We start from the raw sequence: 19,880 nt of genomic DNA on the forward strand, positions 1-19,880 counted from the left end.
GTTAGGAGGCACAGATGGGGGGAGCAAGGTGAGACCCCATAGGGAGGGGTGAAGAACCTCCCCAGATGCACCCCAGCAAGGAACAGGATGGCGTGGCCTGCTGGCCGTGGGTAGGCATGGATCAGTGCTGCCGGGTGTTCAGGACAAATGAATGTAAGAACATAAGCACAGACATATTGGGTCAAACCAAAGGGCCATCTAGCCCAGTATCCTGTCTGCCAACAGCGGTCAATGCCAGGTGCCGCAGAGGGAGGAAACAAAACAGGTAATCCTCATGTGATCCCTCTCCTGTCATCCATTTCCAGCATCTGACAGAGTGTGGCTAGGGACACCATTCCTACCCAGCCTGGCTAATAGCCATTGAGGGACCTAATAACCATGAATGTATCTAGTTCTTTTTTGAACCTTGTCATGTCCTAGTCTTCACAACAGCCTCTGGCTAGGAGTTCCACTGGTTAACTCCGCGCTTCATGAAGAAAAACTTCCTTTTCTTTGTTTTAAACCTGCGGCCTATTCATTTCAGTTGGTAACCCCTAGTTCTCATGGGAAAAATAAATAACTTTTCATTTTTCTCTTTTTCCACACCAGTCATGGTTTTATAGACCTCTATCATATCCCCCTTTAGTCTGCTCTTTTCTAAGATGAAAACTCCACCCCTTTTTAATCTCTCTTCATATAGGACCCATTCCAAATCCTTAATCATTTTTGTTACCCTTCTCTGAACCTTTTCCAAGGCCAATATATCTTTTTTGAGACGAGGTGACCACATCTATACACAGTATTCAAGAAGCGGACATGCCATGGTTTTATATAGAGGCAATAAGATATCCTCTGTCTTATTCTCTATCCCTATTTAAAATATTACTCACGTTCTATTTGCTTTTTAACTGCTGCTGCACACTGCGTGGATATTTTCAGAGGACTATCTACAGTCACTGCAAGATCTCTCTCCTGAGCAGTTGTCACTAAATCATATGATATGGATAGTTGGGATTTTTTTTTCCAGTGTCCATTACTGTACATTTATCAACATGAACTTTCACTTGCCATTTTGCTGCCCAGTCACTTAGTTTGGTGAGATCTTTTTGAAGGTCTTCAAAGTCTGCAATTAAGCATTTATCATAGGGGGGTTGTTGTTCACAGCTTGAAGAGTAGGACAACTGTGAGATTCCCCCAACGAAGGAAAAGGGCTCAATTTACAGCAGAGATCAGGAACCACAGCTCAGATCCACATCACAGCTTCATTTAGTTTCATATCAGGCGCTCGGGGGGAATTTCTTGCCTACTCTGACCCTGCTCTGGGTCTTCACCGGTGGATTTGTTCCTCAGCAGATCCTTGGAAAAAGCAGGACTCAGTATTATTGTCTGTAATGGAATTGTTCTTGGGCTCCTGGTTAGTGACATCATGGGAGTGTAATTCTCAGAGTTACTGCCAATTTCAGCCTGCTGAGCTGCCGACTGCCTCCTCCCAGCCACTAGCCCCAGAATGGAAGGTGGGGTCAAGAGTTAAGGTGCTGGCCCGGAACGCAAAAGACTTGACTCAATTTTCAAGCTCTGCCACAGCCTTCCCCTATGACCTTGTGCCACTCACTTAATCCTTCTATGCCTCAGCACTAAAGAGATGCATCCCTTCCTTACCAGATGGGTGCCCAGACCCTGGGAAGCAGTGACTGTGAGAAAGTCTTGAGGGATGCTGCAAAACACCCCTTTTGCAGATCCTGTGGGCCACGGGTGCTGTGACATGTGCTGGTAGCACAGCTCTGATGAAGCTGTGCTAGCAGGGAGCTGGAGAGGGTGCTAACATAGTAGAGAAGGGCCAATGTAAAGATCCTTGTGGAATCTTCCATTTCTGGCAGCACCCTGGGCTTGTAATGCAGGGAAGGGGGGTGCTGAGGAGACACGTGCTTCTGTGTTATCATTGTTATGTTATTTTACATTAGCAAGATCATCACTGTGACAGCATCAAGGTTACCGCTCGGCGGCTCTTGGAGGAGCCATGTGATTTATCAGCATCACACAAACAGGGCCGGCAAGCCCAGGTTCCGGGAATGGAGCCTGCAGCAGGGTTAGCACCACAGGCCCGTTGTTTAGCATCATCTCCATCCCCTGGGATTTGCCCTCCTGCCGTTTGCCACTGGCTTTGACGGGGTTAAATCTGGGGCACATGAAGGGTGGGGGTCTGGGCCCCTTGAGCAACCCCTGCCCACGGCTGGGGCAGCCCCGGGATCACACAGCACCTAGAGCGCTCAGCAAGGGCCAGGACTGAGATCACCAAACACCCTGCGGGAGCCATTGCCAGGATCTTTACCCAGATGGGACGGGGACAGGCCAGGGGTCATAGAAAACAACAGCCACCTCCCTTCTCTTTATTCACAAAACCAACAGGAATTGGGAGGCTGAGCAGTCTGGAAATTGCAGTTTAGGGGCGCATGTCCCACCGATCCCCTGGAGAACAGTCACTTCGCCAATAAACCGCCTGTCTTGGTCTCAATGTATCCCTAGGTGGGGATCCAGGAACAAGAGGCACAGGCCAGATGGAGGGACTCAATCCTGGGAAGCTGGGACTGAAAAAGTCTGGAGGGATCCCTTCATAAAACTCCTTTAGCAGATCAAGGGGAGCAGAAGCTGCTGTGACAGGCCCGGGTAGCACATCTCTGATGAACCTGTGCTAGCTGGGAGCTGGAGAGGGTCCTAGAGAAGCTGCAGAGGCCCAGAGATTGTGGGTGGCCGGGTCAGGTTACCAGTGGATCACGGAGACCTTTGCCTAACTTTGGTAATCCCTAGATCCCGGGGCCCCTTTTCATTGCTCTTGGAGAAAGGAACAGACTGATGTGGGAGACATTCCCATGTAAGGAGACACGTGCTCCTGTGTTATTATTGTTATTTTATTTTCCATTAGCAAGTTCATAACTCTGTCAGCATCAAGTTTACAGCTCGGCTGCCCTCAAAGGAGTCCTATGATTTATCGGACCCACACAAACAGGCCGGCAAGTCCAGATTCCAGCCACAGACCCTGCAGCAGGACTGTTGCTCCAGGCCAGTTATTTACTATCCCCTGTGATTTGCCCTCCTGCCATTTGCCATTGGCTATGACGGGGTTAAAGCTGGTACACACGAAGCCAAGCAGCTGAGGTTCTCTGATGGCCAAGAGCCCCCAAGGGAAGGTTCAAACATGCTGCATAAAGGCAGCTGCCTCCTTGCCTGAGCACACACTGCCTGCTGCCCGTGCAACCTCTCCGGTGACTCCTTGTGCTGTGGGGTGAAGACCTCTGGTGCCAGCGGCTCCCTTCTAGCAGGAACTGGGTACGTTGGCAAGTGTCACTGTCTGTAACATGCCAAGTGCAGGGTGAAGGCTGCAGGCTGTTTGCATTGGCAGCTGTTCTGAGCAGCAGCAGAGGACTCCGGGGCAGGGCTGGAGGGCAGGCAGCGCTAGGGAGCGTGGGAATCTCTCCTCCATATTCACGAGCTTTCCAGTGGGTTGCTCAAGCAGTACAGCAATCTGCCATGAATCAGCCAATGCCCTGACAGCTGCCGCATCGCTCCCCCTCTCTGCTCTGCCAGTGCCTGATGTCAGGCCTCCTAGCCAACCCTGCCATACAATGGAATCGTACGATCCAGCCACCCTCAGCCCGGGTCCTGTGCTACAGCGCACTGTGGGTCAACTGGGCTTCCCAGCACATCCAAAAGGGTCCAGCACCTCTGGTTCCTCCATTTGGGAGCCTGCTGGGAGTAGTGTGGAGATGAGTGACCTGCCAGTCTTCTAGAGCCAGAATCCTGTTTAACCTGAGCTGCAGGACTAACCCGGGTGAATAAAAGTGTTTTCCATCCACAGTCTATACACGCCTCTGCCCCCAGAGCATCCCTCTCTGACAGGGAGCCAGGCAAGTCAAGGCTTTTCAGCCTTCGGCAGCTGTGTCTGTGCCGGTCAGTCTGAAGGGTTTCTCAGCAGCCGCTGCCCCAGGCTCCTGGCATTGGCAAACAGCAGCAGAACATGGCTGGAGCCTGCAAATAGGGGCTTCCTGAGTTGTTGCTCTCATGTCAACTCTCAATGTTCCTGAGCATTTCCCTGAGCGACGGCTTTTCTTCCCCTGTTGCTTCCCTTCCTACTTGTATTCCAACTGCTTGCTATAATATTAGGAGAGGCCTGGCAGGTTTAACCCAACACAGCCAGAACATCAACACCTCAACAGTGAACCCAATACAGCTGTACAGCAAACATCCCATTAAGTTACCACCCTCGATTCAGGCTACAGCCTGGCAGAACAGAACCTGAGAAAAATCAGTCACCTAGTAACCCAGGGAGAGAAGAAATACTAGACTTTTTTGCCAATAAGTGGCAGATTAAGTGCTGAGATGCTGCAATTTCATTACCTCAGGGTTTGTTTAGTCTTTAAAAAAGAAAACTAAGAGGGCAACATGGTAATAGCTCTGAAGTAGCTAAAAGGTTGTCCCAAGGAGGAGGGAGATGAATTATTCTCTTTAAACTCTGATGGTGGGACAAGAAGCGATGAGCGTACATTTCTTAGGTTGGACATTAGGTAAAAATGTCCTAATTGTCAGGATTGTTAAGCACTGGGAGAAGTTGTCTTGAGGGTTGTGGAATCTCTGTCACTAGAGATTTTAAGAACAGGGTACACCATGGGGGGGAGCCTTTTTGAATTGGGGGTCACTGACCCACAGAAAAATCATTTGCATCTGGCCCCCGGGTCTAGGTTCCCCACCCCAGGTTAGATTAACACCTGTCAGATGGCGCTTGGTCCCATCATGCGTGCAGGGGACTGGATTTGATGACCACTCAAGGCTGATTTCAGTTCTGTGATTCCATGACCTTGTCGGGTTCTGTAGAAATCCAGATGACAGATCGTACATTGTAAGTCCAACTCTAACCTGGGAAATCATCCCTGTAATGAGAACAGAGGGAAAGGAATGGATTGAGATGTGTGTGCAAAGTTTCCAATGTGTAGAAATTATGCCAAAGCCTTTCACTGTATTACAAATATCATTAATCAGTCTCTCATGATACGTGTGTATATAGAAAGCCATCAGCAGAGCTGTTGGACTTTCTACAGGAAGGAGCAGCAGTAACTTTGCTATTTAACAACTTTTACTTTTGAAACCATTTCACATGTACCCCAAATACTGTTTGCAGCAGGTTTGTGCTACTCACTCTTTGTTCAGTGCACAATTGCATGATAATGTCCTCTGGTAACTGACCAGAAGTTTCTAACACTTACATTCTGGGGAATGAACAATAACCCTCTGCAATACCTGGGCAAGACTTTCAAAAACATCCGGAGAGAACAGAATTGCTTGTCTGCATTGCAGCAAAAAGTAGAGCTGAGGGGCAGGAAAAGGGAGCGTAATAGTGGTTGTCCGTAATTTTTCCAATCACTTGTTACACACAAGTCGCTGAATTACCTTGCACGTTCAAGTAAATTTTAGTACAAATCCAGTGTCTGCCACTATTAACTTGTGAGCTCTCCACTGCAAAGCTGAGGTAACTGTCTGTGTCAATCAGAAATGCTGCAGACATCCACCGACCCTTGCATGGGGATAGGAGTCAGATCCTAGGAGGATGAAGAGAAAACCGTAGCACGACCAAACTCTCTGGCTTCAGTCAACACTGGCCAAGCAAAGACCTTCAGCTTCTCTTGCAGGGATTCTTGGGGTCAGAGTGTATCACTCAGACCATTGGTTCAAGGGAAGTTGTATTTCAGGTATGGGAAAATAGAAAATAAATACATATAATGTGGTAAAGAAACGTGTTTATAAGTAGCTTCAGTGACTGGAAAAAGGCAAATGTAGTGCCCATCTTTTAAAAGGGGAAGAAGGATGATCCAGGGAACTACAGACCAGTCCATCTTACCTCAGTCCCCGGAAAAAGTATGGAGGGGATCCTCAAGGAATCCATTTTGAGTCACTTGGAAGAGGGGAAAGTGATCAGGAATAGTCAACATGGATTCCCAAAGGCAAGTCATGCATAACTAACCTGGTTAGCTACTATGATGAGATAACTGGCCCTGTGGACATGGGAAAGTCAATGGATGTGATATACCTTGACTTTAGCAAAGCTTTTGCTATGGTCTCCCACAATATTCTTGCCAGCAAGTTAAGGGAGTATGGATTGGATAAATGGACTGTAAGATGGATAGAAAGCTGGCTATATTGTCAGGCCCAATGGGTAATGATCAACAGCTCGATGTCAGGTTGGCGGTCGGTTTCTAGCGGAGCGCCCCAAGGGTCTGTTCTAGGACCGGTTTTGTTCAATATTTTTATTAATGACCTAGATGAGGGGATGGATTGCACCCTTAGCAAGTTTGCAGATGACACTAAGCTATGGAGAGAGAGAGTTATGCTGAAGGGCAGGGATGGGGTCCAGGGTGACCTAGACAAATTGGAGGATTGGGCCACAAGAAATCTGATGAGGTTCAACAAGGACAAATGTAGAGTCCTGCACTTGGAATGGAAGAATCCCAGGCATTGTTACAGGCTGGAGACCGAATGGCTGAGTAGCAGTTCGGCAGAAAAGGACCTGGGGGTAACAGTGGATAAGAAGCTGGATATGAGTCAATAGTGTGCCCGTGTAGCCAAGAAGGCTAATAGCATATTAGGTTGCATTAGGAGGAGTATTGCCTGCAGTTCCAGAGAAGTGACTATTCCCCTTTATTCGGCTCTGGTGAGGCCACACCTTGAGCATTGTGTCCATTTGTGGGCACCCACTATAGAAAGGATGTGGATGCATTGGACAGGGTCCAGCGGAGGGCAACCAAAATGATTAGGGGGCTGGAGCACATGACCTATGAGGAGAGACTCAGGGAGTTGGGTCTGTTTAGTCTGCAGAAGCGAAGAGCGAGGGGGGATTTGAGAGCAGCCTTCAACTTGCTGAAGGGAGGTTCCAAAGAGAATGGAGAGACGCTGTTTGCAGTGGTGACGGATGGCAGAACAAGGAGCAGTGGTCTCAAGTTGTGGTGGGAGAGGTCTAGGTTGGATATTAGGAAAAACTATTTCCCTAGAAGAGTGGTGAAGCACTGGAATGGGTTCCCTAGGGAAGTAGTGGAGTCTCCATCCCTAGAGGTGTTTAAGTCTCAGCTTGACAAAGCCCTGGCTGGGTTGATTTAGTTGGGATTGGTCCTGCCTTAGGCAGGAGGCTGGACTTGATGACTCCTGAGGTCTCTTCCAGCTCTGTGATTCTATCATTCAAAGAAGGACTGAATGCCTCTATGGTTCCATGTAATTGCATTAGGTCCTTAAAGGCTCCACTCCACAAAATATTTCCCACATGTGAGTGTCAGGGAGGAAATTTCCCAGGGAGCAGGCTGATTGCTGCCTAGTGCAGAGATTCCTTCACGTTCCTCTGCCCATTTGGAACTGGCCACCGGATACTGCAAGATGGCCTGCCGGTCTGATCCAGTCTGGCAGAGCCTGTTTCCCTATCGGTTGTGTAAATCCAAGCCCATATTTTGGAAAATCTTCCTTGAGAACATGGCAGTTCCCACGCTTGCAGAAAGAGCAGAATCATGTTTCTCTAAATGTCACCCACTCTCCTGTTATTTCTCGTTATAGGAAAGAAAGGTAAAAGCTCATTGGACCTGCCTAGAACATGATGGCAGCTGTCAATGACACCACATTTACACATGCCATGTTCCTGCTCACCGGGATACCCGGGCAGGAAGACGTCTATCTCTGGATCGCTGTTCCCTTCTGTGCATTGTATGTTATTTTGATAGTAGGAAATTCAGTTATTTTGCTCATCATAAAAACAAATTCAGTCCTCCACGAGCCCATGTACATTTTCCTCTCCATGCTGGCTGTCACAGACCTGGCCTTGTCGATAGTCACTGGACCAACAATACTGGGCGTGTTTTTGTTTAACTCTCGGGAGATCAGCCTCCATGCCTGTTTTGCTCAGCTGTTCTTCATCCACTTCCTTCAATGCATTGAATCCTCTGTGCTCCTGTTAATGGCCTTTGACCGCTTTGTTGCGATCAGTAACCCGCTGAGATACGCTTCCATCTTAACCCTGCCGAGAATAGCCAACATGGGGCTGGTGTGTGTGCTAAGAGGGCTGGCCGTCATACTCCCACTCACCCTTCTTGTGCAACGGTACCGCTACTGTCGAGCCAACGTCCTCTCCCATTCCTACTGCCTGCACATGGAGGTCATGAATATGGCTTGTGCGGACATCACTGTCAACAACATCTACGGCTTGGTTATTACAGTCCTCACAGTGGGGTTGGACTCGCTGCTCATCTTCATCTCTTACCTCCTGATCCTCAAAACGGTGCTGAGCATCGCGTCCCGCGCAGAATTCCTCGTGGCCCTGAACACCTGCGCCTCCCACCTCTGCGCCGTCCTGCTCTTCTACACGCCTGAGTTCAGCCTGACCTTGATGCACAGATTTGCCAAGAGCTCTTCTCCCTTGCCCCATGTGGTGCTGGGCTACATCTACCTGCTTGTCCCGCCCCTGATGAACCCCATCGTGTACAGCGTGAAAAGCAAACACCTGCGCGCCAGGATCGTCCGGGTGTTCGTCAAGTGACGGGGCAGTTAATCATCCTGCTGCAGCGCAGGTGAAACTAGAGACAAGAATCACAGGCCCCCGCAAGTTATTCCATCCCAGACCCTTACACCTGTGATGCCTTCAGCTACTGATCCCCACTGTGTAGAGGCAGGTTCAGATGGGCTCTTAGGCCTGAAGTGCTCTTAGAGGGGCTGTCCCTGCCCACTGGGGGAAGAGACCAAGGCAGGTGTTGTATTGACAAAGTGACTGTTCCCCTGGAGAGCCAAGGGATTGGTGGGATATTGGCCCCTAAACTGCAATTTCCAGGCTGCTCAGCCTCCCGATTCCTGTTGGTTTTGTGAATAAAGAGAAGGGAGGTGGCTGTTGTTTCCTGTGACCCCTGGCCTGTCACTGTCCCATCGGGTTAAGCATCCACAGGCCCTGGACATGGCACCAGTAGGGCTGTTTGGTGGTCTCAGTCCTGGCCCTTCCTAGGCATTCTGGGTGCTGTGTGATCCCGGGGCTGCCCCAGCTGTGGGCAGGGGCTGTTCAAGGGGCCAGACCTCCACCCCTCTCCCACACCCTCAGCCGGGAGCTGGTGACTGAGCCTTGTCAGAGACGTGATTCACGCAGGAGCCACAGGAGAAACCAGGCCGGCAGCCTCCCCCACCACCTGGATGATGGTGCACGTCACACGCCTGCCGAGCCCACTCCGCACTGGGGGGGGGGAGCAGGGCTGGGGGATTGAGGGAGGGTCTGACACATGGGCGCCCTGGCAAGAGACTCAGGCCCAGATTCCCTTCCCCTTCAGTCACACTGCCCCAGCGCTGTGAAGGGAGAGCAATCGACCTCCGCTCCCCTCAGAGGCCCAGCGAGCTCCCGTCCCAGCCCAGCCCATTCAGAGTAGGGTGCCCCCCCTTTTCACAGGGCAAAAGCAGGACCCATGCAGGAATCCCCACCTCCCTCATGGTCTCACCCACGACTCCCTTCATTCCCCAGAGCTCTCAACTCCTGCCTCCTCGCTTCCCCCCAGCCCTACCCACTGGCCAGGCTGGGTGTCAAAGCCCCAGTACAGAGAGCCCAGGGACCACCTGCTGTTCTGGGGAACCCTGGATGCTCCCCCTTCACCAGCTAGGGGGATGGATGGGGGGATAGTAAGGTTAGGTCCCATAGCGAGGGGTGAAGAACCTCCCCTGACGCACCCCAGCAAGGAACAGGATGGCGTGGCCTGCTGGCCCTGGGTAGGCATGGATCAGCGCTGCCGGGAGTTCAGGACAAATGAAAGTAAGAACATAAGAACAACCATATTGGGTCAAACCAAAGGGCCATCAAACCAAAGGGCCATCTAGCTGCTGTCTGCCAACACTGGTCAATTCCAGATGCCGCAGAGGGAGGAAACAAACTAGGTAATCCTCATGTGATCCCACACATCCTGGCTAATAGCCATTTAGGGTCCTAATCTCCATGAATGTATCTATTTCTTTTTTGAACCCTGGCAATGTCCTAGTCTTCAAAACATCTTCTGCCTAGGAGTTCCACAGGTTAACTCTGCCCTTCATGAAGAAGAACTTGCTTTTCTTTGTTTTAAACCTGCAGCCTATTCATTTCAGTTGGAGACCCCTAGTTCTTATGGGAAAATATAAATAACTTTTCCTTAGTTACCTTTTCCACACCAGTAATGGTTTTATAGCCCTCTATCATATCCCCCTTTAGTCTGCTCTTTTCTAAGATGAAAACTCCACCCCTTTTTAATCTCTCTTCATATAGGACCCATTCCAAATCCTTAATCATTTTTGTTACCCTTCGCTGAACCTTTTCCAAGGCCAATATATCTTTTTTGAGACGAGGTGACCACATCTGTACACAGTATTCAAGAGATGGGCGTACCATAGTTTTATTCAGAGACAATAAGATATTCTCTGTCTTATTCTCTAACCCTATTTAAATGATTCCTAACATTCTATTTGCTTTTTTGGCTGCTGCTGCACACTGAGTGGATGTTTTCGAGGACTTTCCACAATCACTGCAAGATCTCTCTCCTGAGTAGTTGTCACTCAATGAGTCCCAATCATATGGTATGGAGAGCTGGGATTATTTTTTCCCATTTCCATTACTGTGCGTTTATCAACATGGCATTTCATTTGTCACTGTGTTGCCCAGTCACTTAGTTTGGTGAGATCTTTTTGAAGCTCTTCACAGTCTGCAATTAATCATGTATCGTAGGTGGGTTGTTGTTCACAGCTTGAATAGTAGGACAACTGAGAGATTCCCCCAAAGAAAGGAAAGGTCTCAATTTAGTGCATAGATCAGGAACCACACCTCAGATCCACCTCACAGCTTCATTTAGCCTCATATCAGGCGTTCGGGGGCAATTTCTTGCCTACTATGACCCTACTGTGAGTCTTCACCGATGGATTTGTCCCTCAGCAGATCCTTGGAGAAAGCAGGACTCTGTGTTATTGTCTGTAATGGAGTTGTTCTTGGGCTTTTTTTTAGTATCATCATGGGAGTGTAATTCTCAGAGTTACTGGAAACATCAGCCTGCTGAGATGCCAGCTGCCTCCTCCCAGCTACTAGCCCCAGTGCAGAAGGTGTGGTCAAGGGTTAATGTGCTGGCCTGGGACTCACAAGAACTGACTCAGTTTCCAAGCTCTGCCACAGCCTTTCCCTATTACCTTGGGCCACTCACTTAGTCTCTCTATGCCTCAGCACTATGTGTTTTAATACAGCTCAAGAGATGCAGGCAATCCTTACCAGATGGGTGACCAAACCCTGGGAAGCAGTGAGGAAGTCTTGAGGGATGCTGCAAAACACCCCTTCTGCAGATCCTGTGGACTGCGGGTTCTGTGACAAGCCCTGGTAGCACAGCTCTGATCAACCTGTGCTAGCAGGGAGCTGGAGAGGGTCCTAACACAGTAGAGGAGGGCCATAGATTGTGTGTGGCTGGGCCTAGCAACCAGTGAGTCCCTGAGATCTCTGCCTAGCCTTGGAAACCCCTGGATCCTTTTCATTGCTTGTGGAGAAAGGGACAGACTGATGTGGGAGCCTTGAGAAATCTTCCATTTCTGGAGGCATCCTGGGCTTGTAATGCAGGGAAGGGGGCTGCTGAGGAGACACGTGCTCCTGTGTTATCATCGTTATTTTATTTCACATTAGCAAGATCATAACTCTGACAGCATCAAGGTTACCACTCGGCTGCCCTTGAAGGAGCCATGTAATTTTTCAGGACCACACAAACAGGGCCAGTAAGCCCAGGAATGGAGCCTGAAGCAGGGCTGGTGCCACAGGCCAGTTGTTTAGCATCATCTCCATCCCCTGGGATTTGGCCTCCTGCCATGCCATTGGCTGTGATGGGGTTAAAGCTGGTGCACACGAAGCCAAGCACCTGAAGTTCCCTGATGGCCAAGAGGCCTCAAGGGAAGGTACAAACATGCTGCATAAAGGCAGCTTCCTCCCTATCTGAACACACGCTGCCTGCTGCCCGTGCAGCCTCTTTGATGACTCCTTGTGCTGTAGGGTGAAGACCTCTGGTGCCAGCGGCTCCCTTCTAGCAGGAACTGGGTACGTTGGCAGGTTTCACTGTCTGTAACAGGAGCGATGAAGGTTGTGAGCCGTTTGCATTTGCTGATGTTCTTTTCTGTGACAAAGGTCTCATGGGGGCTGTTGTGGTGACCCAGGTTATACCTAGACTGCAGACTTCTTGTGCAAGAAGCTTTCTGTAGAAGAGATCTTCCGCAAAAACTTCTTGTGCAAGAGCATGTCCACACTGCAAAAACACATCAGGAAAGCAATGAGCTTTTGCGCAAGAGAGGGTCCCAGCTGCTTGGACACTGTCTCACAAGGAAACTCTGATTGCTGGTTACAGAATGGCCACCAGGGTACCTGTGCTTTTCCCTCTTCCCTCTTTTTGTGCAAAAAACCCCTGGTCCCTGTCCATACGTGACTTTTTGTGCAATAGCTCTTGTGCAACCAGGAGTTATTCCTTGTAGAAAGAGGAATAACTCTTGCACAAAATCTCCTCCGCTTTTTTGATGTTTTTGTGCAAAAACATGCTTGAAGTGTGGATGATCCGCAAGCGTTTGTAGAAAAACAAACAGGGCTGGTCTAGGGACCATGGGACCTTCTCCCCCATGTTTCTGGTGGGTTGCTCAAGCCGTACAGCAATCTGACATGAATCAGCCAATGCTCTCAGCTGCCGCATCGCTGCACCTCTCTGCTCTGCAAATGCCAGACATCAGGCCTCCTAGACGGCCCTTTCATGGGCTGGAATCGCACAGTCCATCCCCTCTCAGCCCGGGCTACAGCGCAATGTGGGTCGACTGGGCTTCCCAGCACGTCCAAAAGTGTCCAGCAACTCTGGTTCCTCAGTTGGGAGCCTGCTGTGAGCAGTGTGAAGTTGAATGACCTGCCAGCCTTCTAGAGCCAGAATCCTGTTTAACCTGAGCCCCAGGACTAACACGGGCGAATAAAAGGGTTTTCTATCCACAGTCTGTACACGCCTCTGCCCCCAGACCATCCTGCCAAGTGTTTTCAGCCTTCCCCAGGCCTGTCTGTGCCTGTCAGTCTGAAGGGATTCTCAACCACCGCTGCCCGAGGCTCGCTGCCCTGGCAAAACAGCTGGATAACATGGCTGGAGTCTGCAAATAGGGGCTTCCTGAGTTGTTGCTCCCATGTCAACTCTTAACTCTTAGGCTGTGTCTAGACTGGCCAGTTTTTCCAGAAAATCAGCTGCTTTTCTGGAAAAACTTGCCAGCTGTCTACACTGGCCTCTTGAATTTCCGCAAGAACACTGACGATCTCATGTAAGATTGCCAGTGTTCTTGTGGAAATACTATGCTGCTCCCATTCGGGCAAAAGTCCTTTTGTGCAAAACTTTTGCACAAAAGGGCCAATGTAGACAGCCCAGATTTGTTTTCTGCAAAAAAGCCCCGATCGCGAAAATGGCGATCGGGGCTTTTTTGCGGAAAAGCACGTCTAGATTGGCACGGACGCTTTTCCGCAAATAGTGCTTTTGTGGAAAACCGTCCGTGCCAATCTAGATGCTCTTTTCCAAAAATGTTTTTAACGGAAACTTTTCCGTTAAAAGCATTTCCGGAAAATCATGCCAGTCTAGACGCAGCCTTAGTGTCTGTGAGCATTTCCCTCAGAGATGGCTTTTCTTCCCCAGTTGTTTCCATTCCTGCCTGTATTCCAGTTGCCTGCTATAAAATTAAGAGGGGCCAGACAGGTTTAACCCAAAACAGACAGAACATCAACACCCCAACAGTGAACCCAATGTAGCAGTACAGCAAACATGCCAGTAAATTACCGCTCTTGATTCCAGCTACAGACGGACAGAGCAGAACCTGAGGGAAACCCGTCTGCTCTTAATCCAGGGACAGAGGAGAGACCAGACTTTTATTTGCCAACAAGTGTCAGATTGGGTGCTGAGATGCTGCAATCTCATGACCTCTGAGGGAAGATTAAAAAAAATGGGTTTGTTTAGTCTTTAAAAAAGAAAACACAGAAGGGGACATGGGAACAGCTTTCAAGTACCTAAAAAGTTCTTACAAGGAGGATGGAGATAAATTGTTCTCTTTGAACTCTGAAGGTGGAACAAGAAGCAATGAGCTTAAATTGTAGCAAGGGAGACTTGGATTGGATGTTAGGGAAAATGTCCGAATTGTTGGGATTGCTAAGCAATGGGAGACGCTGCCTTGAGAGTTGTGGAATCTCTGTCACTGGAAATTTCAAGAACAGGTTAGACTATGGGGGAACCCTTTTTTGTCGGGGGCTGTTGACCACAGAAAAATCTTCTGCATCCGGGCCCCCGTTTTAGGTTCCCCAGCCCGGATAAAACTAATAACTGTGGGAGATGGTGTTTGGTCCTGCCAGGAGCGCAGGGATCTGGATTTCATGACCACTTGAGGTTCCTTCCCGTTCTGTGATTCTATTGTATGATACTGTGCCCTGGTAACAGAGCAGAAGCTGTTTCTAACACTTACATTCAGAGGCATGAAAAATAACCCCCTGAAATACCTGGGCAAGACTTTCCAAAATGCCCTGAAAGAACAGGACTGTGTTGCAGCAAAGAGTAGAGCTGATGTGCAGGAAAAGAGAGCGTAATAGCGGGCATCCGTAATTTTCCCCATCATCTGTTATGTGCACGTATGTGAATTAACTTGCACATTCAAGTGGATTTTTGTGCAAATCCAGTGTGTGCAATATTAACCTGTCTGCCACGCCACCTCTCCACTGCAAAGATGAGGGAACTGTCTGTGTCAACCAGAAACTCTGCAGACATCTACTGACCCCTGCATGGAGAGCGGAGTCAGATGCTAGGAGGATGAAGAGAAAATCGTAGCACGACCAAACTTTCTGGCTTCCGTCAACACTAGCCAAGGAAAGCCCTTCAGCTTCTCTTGCAGGGATTCTTGAGGTCCGAGTGTATCACACGGAACATTTGTTCAAGGGAAGTCGTATTCTCAGGAGTGGGAAAATAAAAAAATACATATAGTGTGGTAAAGAAATTGTATGTTTGTAAATATAAATGTTTGTAAATAGCTGCAGTGCAGAACTGATAAATGCAATGAGTGTTTTCATCATGCAGCTGCCATCTGTTTCCACACCTGTAATGATACCATGGGCCCTGCCGAAGTGGAGGGCCAGGAACAGTGTGTGGGGGAAGGTCACACACAGCTCAACAGGCTGTGGAACTCCTGGCCACAAGATATCCAGGATTCAAAGAGGGACTGGATGTTTCTATGGCTTAGAAGGAGCTGCAGTTACAATAGAAAGATCTATAAAAAGTCCTCAAGGGCTCTACTCTGCTGCCTCACACCACAAAATATTTCTAACCTGTGGGTGTCAGGGAAAAAATTCCTCTGGGAGCAGGCTGTCTGATAGCTGCCTAGTGCAGGGCTTCTTTCACCTTGCTCTGTAGCATCTGGCACTGGGCGAGGTGGCCTGAGGTCTGATCCAGCCTGGCAGTGCCTCTTGCTGTCGGTGGTGAAAATCCAAGCCCATATTTCTGGAGCTCTTCCTTAAGAGCTTGGGAGTTTGTTCCCACACTTGCAGGGAGAGCAGAATCGCGTTTCTCTAAATTTCATCCCTTCTCCTGTTATTTCTTATTTTAGGAAAGAAAGATAAAAACTCTTTGGACCTGCTCAATATGTGATGGCAGCTGCCAATGACACTACATTCACACACACCGTGTTCCTGCTCACCGGGATGCCTGGCCAGGAAGACGTCTATCTCTGGATCGCTGTCCTCTTCTGCACATTGTATGTTATTTTGATAGTAGGCAATTCAGTCATCCTGTTCATTATAAAGACAGATTCAGTCCTCCACGAGCCCATGTACATTTTCCTCTCCATGCTGGCTGTCATAGACCTGTGCTTGTCTATAGCCACCGGACCGACAATACTGGGAATGTTTATATTTAACTCTAGGGAGATCAGCCTTGATACCTGTTTTGCCCAGATGTTCTTTATCCACTTCCTTCAAAATGTTGAATCCTCCGTGCTCCTGTTGATGGCCTTTGACCGTTTTGTTGCGATCAGTAACCCGCTGAGATACGCGTCCATCTTAACACTTCCACGAATAGCCAACATGGGGCTGGCGTGTGTACTAAGAGGGCTGGCCGTCATTCTCCCACTCCCCCTTCTCCTGCAACGGTACCGCTACTGTCGAGCCAACGTCCTCTCCTATTCCTACTGCCTGCACCAGGAAGTCATGAATATGGCTTGTGCGGACATCACCGTCAACAGCCTGTATGGCTTGGTTATTACGATTGTCACAGTGGGGTTGGACTCGCTGCTCATCTTCGTGTCTTACGTGATGATCCTCAAAACGGTGCTGAGCATCGCGTCCCGTACGGAGTTCCTCGTGGCCCTGAACACCTGCGTCTCCCACCTCTGTGCTGTCCTGCTCTTCTACACGCCCGAGTTCACCCTGACTTTGATGCACAGATTTGCCAAGAGCTCTTCTCCCTTGCCCCATGTAGTGCTGGGCTACATCTACCTGCTGGTCCCGCCCCTGATGAACCCCATCGTGTACAGCGTGAAAAGCAAACACCTGCGCGCCAGGATCATCCGGGTGTTCTTCAAGTGACGGGGCAGTTAATCATCCTGCTGCAGTAGGTGAAACAGGAGACAAGAATCACAGGCCCCATCTCGGACCCTTACACCTGTGATGTCTTGAGTTACTGATCCCCGCTGTGTAGAGGCAGGTTCAGATGGGCTCTGAGGCCTGAAGTGCTGTTAGAGGGGCTGTCCCTGCCCACTGGGGAAAGAGACCAAGGCAGGTGTTGTATTGACAAAGTGACTGTTCCCCTGGAGAGCCAAGGGATTGGTGGGATATTGGCCCCTAAACTGCAATTTCCAGGCTGCTCAGCCTCCCGATTCCTGTTGGTTTTGTGAATAAAGAGAAGGGAGGTGGCTGGTGTTTCCTGTGACCCCTGGTCTGTCACTGTCCCATCTGGTTAAACATCCACGTGCCCTGGCTCCAGCAAGGTGTTTAGTTGTCTCAGTTCTGGCCTTTCCTGGGCACTCTGGGTGCTGTGTGATCCCGGGGCTGCCCCAGCTGTGGGCAGGGGTTATTCAAGGGACCCAGACCCCCACCCTTCCCCCCACACCCTCAGCCAGGAGCTTGTGACTGAGTCGTCTAAGAGACGTGATTCATGCGGGAGCCGGGCCGGCAGCCTCCCCCACCACCTGGATGGTGCCGCATGTCACACGCCTGCCGAGCCCACCCCTGAACAGGGCTGTGGGGGTGGGAGAGGGTTTGACACACGGGAGCCCTGGCAAGACACTCACGCCCAGATACCCTTCCCCTCCATTCACAGCGCCCCAGCAATGCAAAGGGAGAGTAATCGACCTCGGCTCTCCTCAGGGGCCCCGCGAGCTTCTGTCCCAGCCCAACCCATTCAGTGCAGGGTGCCCTCCGCCCCTGCTTTGCACAGGGCAAAAGCACAACCCATGCAGGAATCCCCACCTCCTTCATGACCTCACCCACAGCCCCCTTCTTTCCCCAAAACTCTCAACTCCTGCCTCCACTTTTCCCTCGAGCCCTGCTCACTGGCCAGTCTGGGCTTCAGAGCCCCAGTAAGGAGACCCCAGGGAGCAGGTGCTGTTCTGGGGAGCCCTGGGGCACGTCCAGACTACAACGAGTTTTTGAAAGAGGGTATGCAAATGCCACGGGATTTGCATATCCTCTTCCGGTCCTCTTTCGGAAGTGAAAGTAGTCTGGACAGAGGGTTTTATTGGAAAAAAAAAAAGCCCGTTTTTCACCCCCCACCCCCTAAGTCTTCCTTTAAAAACGGAGGTTTATGCGGGTTTTTCGGAAAAAAAAGTGGGTTTTTTTCAGAAAAACCTCATCCAGAACGGGGATATTTTCAAAAAAATCTCATCCTGGCTACTGGCCCTTTCGAAAGATCCTCTTTCAAAAGTGAGCTCAGAAGAGGATATGCAAATGACCACAGAATTTGCATACCCTGTTTCGAAAGTTCTTTGTAGATTAGATGTGCCCCTGGATGCTCCCCCTTCAACCGTCAGCGGGTGAGGCCGGGGGGTGGGGGAAACGGAGCAGAATAAGGCACCACAGTTTAGCAAAGAACCTCCCAAGATCTACTCCAGCCATGGACAGGGTAGCGTGGCCTGCTGACAGTGGGTAGGCATGGATCAGCACCGCAGGGCATTCCTGACACGAGAACATAACATGTAAACGACCATGCTGGGTCAGACCAACAGTCCATCTGGCCCAGTGTCCTGTCTGCTGGCAGTGGTCAATGCCAGATGCCCCAGAGGGAGAGAACACAACAGGTAATCCTCACGTGATCCCTTTCCTGTCACACATTTCCAGACAAACAGAGGCTTGGGACACCATTCCTACCCATCCTGGCTAGTAGCCATCTATTTATGGATCTATTTAGCTCTTTTTTGAACCCTGTTAAAATCCTAGACTTAACAACATCCTCAAGTCCAACCCACTGCCCAAAGCAGGACCAATCCCAACTAAATCAACCCAGCCAGGGCTTTGTCAAGCTGAGACTTAAAAACCTCTAAGGATGGAGATTCCACCTCCTTCCTAGGGAACCCATCCCAGTGCTTCACCGCCCTCCTAGGGAAATAGTTTTTCCTAATATCCAACCTAGACCTCCCCCACTGTAACTTGAGACCATTGCTCCTTGTTCTGCCATCTGTCACTACTGAGAACAGCCTCTCTCCATCCTCTTTGGAACTTCCCTTCAGGAAGTTGAAGGCTGCTCTCAAATCCCCCCTCACTCTTCGCTTTTGCAGACTAAATAAACCCAAATCCCTCAGTCTTTCCTCATAGGTCATGTGCTCCAGCCCCCTAATCATTTTGGTTGCCCTCCGCTGGACCCTCTCCAATCCTTTCTATAGTGGGGGGCCAAGAACTGGACACAATACTCCAGCTATCAGAGGGGTGGCCGTGTTAGTCTCGATCTGCAAAAGCGACAAGGAGTCCTGTAGCACCATATAGACTGACAGATGTATAGGAGCATAAGCTTTCGTGGGCAAACACCCACTTCGTCAGATGCATGACAAAGTGGGTCTTTGCTGATGAAAGCTTATGCTCCTATACATCTGTTAGTCTATAAGGTGCTACATAACTCCTTAATACTCCAGATGTGGCCTCACCAGAGCCCAATAAAGGGGAATAATGACATCTCTAGATCTGCTGGCAATGCTCCTCCTAATGCAACCCAATATGTCATTAGCATTCTTGGCTACAAGGGCACACTGTTGACTCATATCCAGCTTCTCATCCACTGTCATCCCCAGGTCCTTTTCTGCAGAACTGCTGCTTAGCCATTCGGACCCCAGCCTGTAAGAATGCCTGGGATTCTTCCGTCCCAAGTGCAGTTGAATGTTATCAGAATGAGTTGGTATACTGGCCAGATTTTCTGCTATTACAGTCTCATCAGATTTCTTGTAGCCCAATCCTCTAATCTGTCTAGGTCACTCTGGACCCTATCCCTGCCCTCGAGCATACCTACCTCTTCCCATAGCTTAGTGTCATCTGCGAACTTGCTGAGGGTGCAATCCATCCCCTCATGCAGGTCATTAATAAAGATGTTGAACAAAATCAGTCCTAGAACCAATCTTGAGGCACTCCGCTAGAAACCGACCGCCAACCTGACATTGAGCCGTTGATCACTACCCATTGTGCGGGACAATATAGCCAGCTTTCTATCCATCTTACAGTCCATTTATCCAATCTATATTCCCTGAACTTGCTTAACTTGAAGCTCTTTAGTCTTCATTTAAGCATTTATTGCAGGTTGGGTGCTGTTCACAGCTTGAAGAGTGGATAACTGAGATTTCCCCAAAGGGAGGACAGGGCTGAGTTTAGAGCAGAGGTAGGGAACCTATAGCCC

At 49.6% G+C, this 19,880-nt stretch overlaps 2 protein-coding genes across 2 annotated transcripts; both read left to right on the top strand.

Annotated features, from left to right (window-relative positions):
- The first annotated feature begins 7,603 nt into the window (after positions 1 to 7,603).
- On the top strand, positions 7,604 to 8,539 carry LOC102459028 (olfactory receptor 51G2-like). Its single transcript, XM_006132534.4, has one exon. The coding sequence runs from the start codon at positions 7,604 to 7,606 to the stop codon at positions 8,537 to 8,539; it is 936 nt and encodes a 311-aa protein (XP_006132596.3).
- Positions 8,540 to 15,655: 7,116 nt separating this feature from the next.
- On the top strand, positions 15,656 to 16,591 carry LOC102458791 (olfactory receptor 51G2-like). The gene has a single exon (XM_006132533.3). The coding sequence runs from the start codon at positions 15,656 to 15,658 to the stop codon at positions 16,589 to 16,591; it is 936 nt and encodes a 311-aa protein (XP_006132595.3).
- The last annotated feature ends 3,289 nt before the right edge of the window (positions 16,592 to 19,880 follow it).

Source organism: Pelodiscus sinensis, chromosome 1 (genome assembly GCF_052426305.1).
Source record: "Pelodiscus sinensis isolate ZL-2025 chromosome 1, ASM5242630v1, whole genome shotgun sequence".
In the NCBI taxonomy this organism is placed as follows: Eukaryota; Metazoa; Chordata; order Testudines; family Trionychidae; genus Pelodiscus; species Pelodiscus sinensis.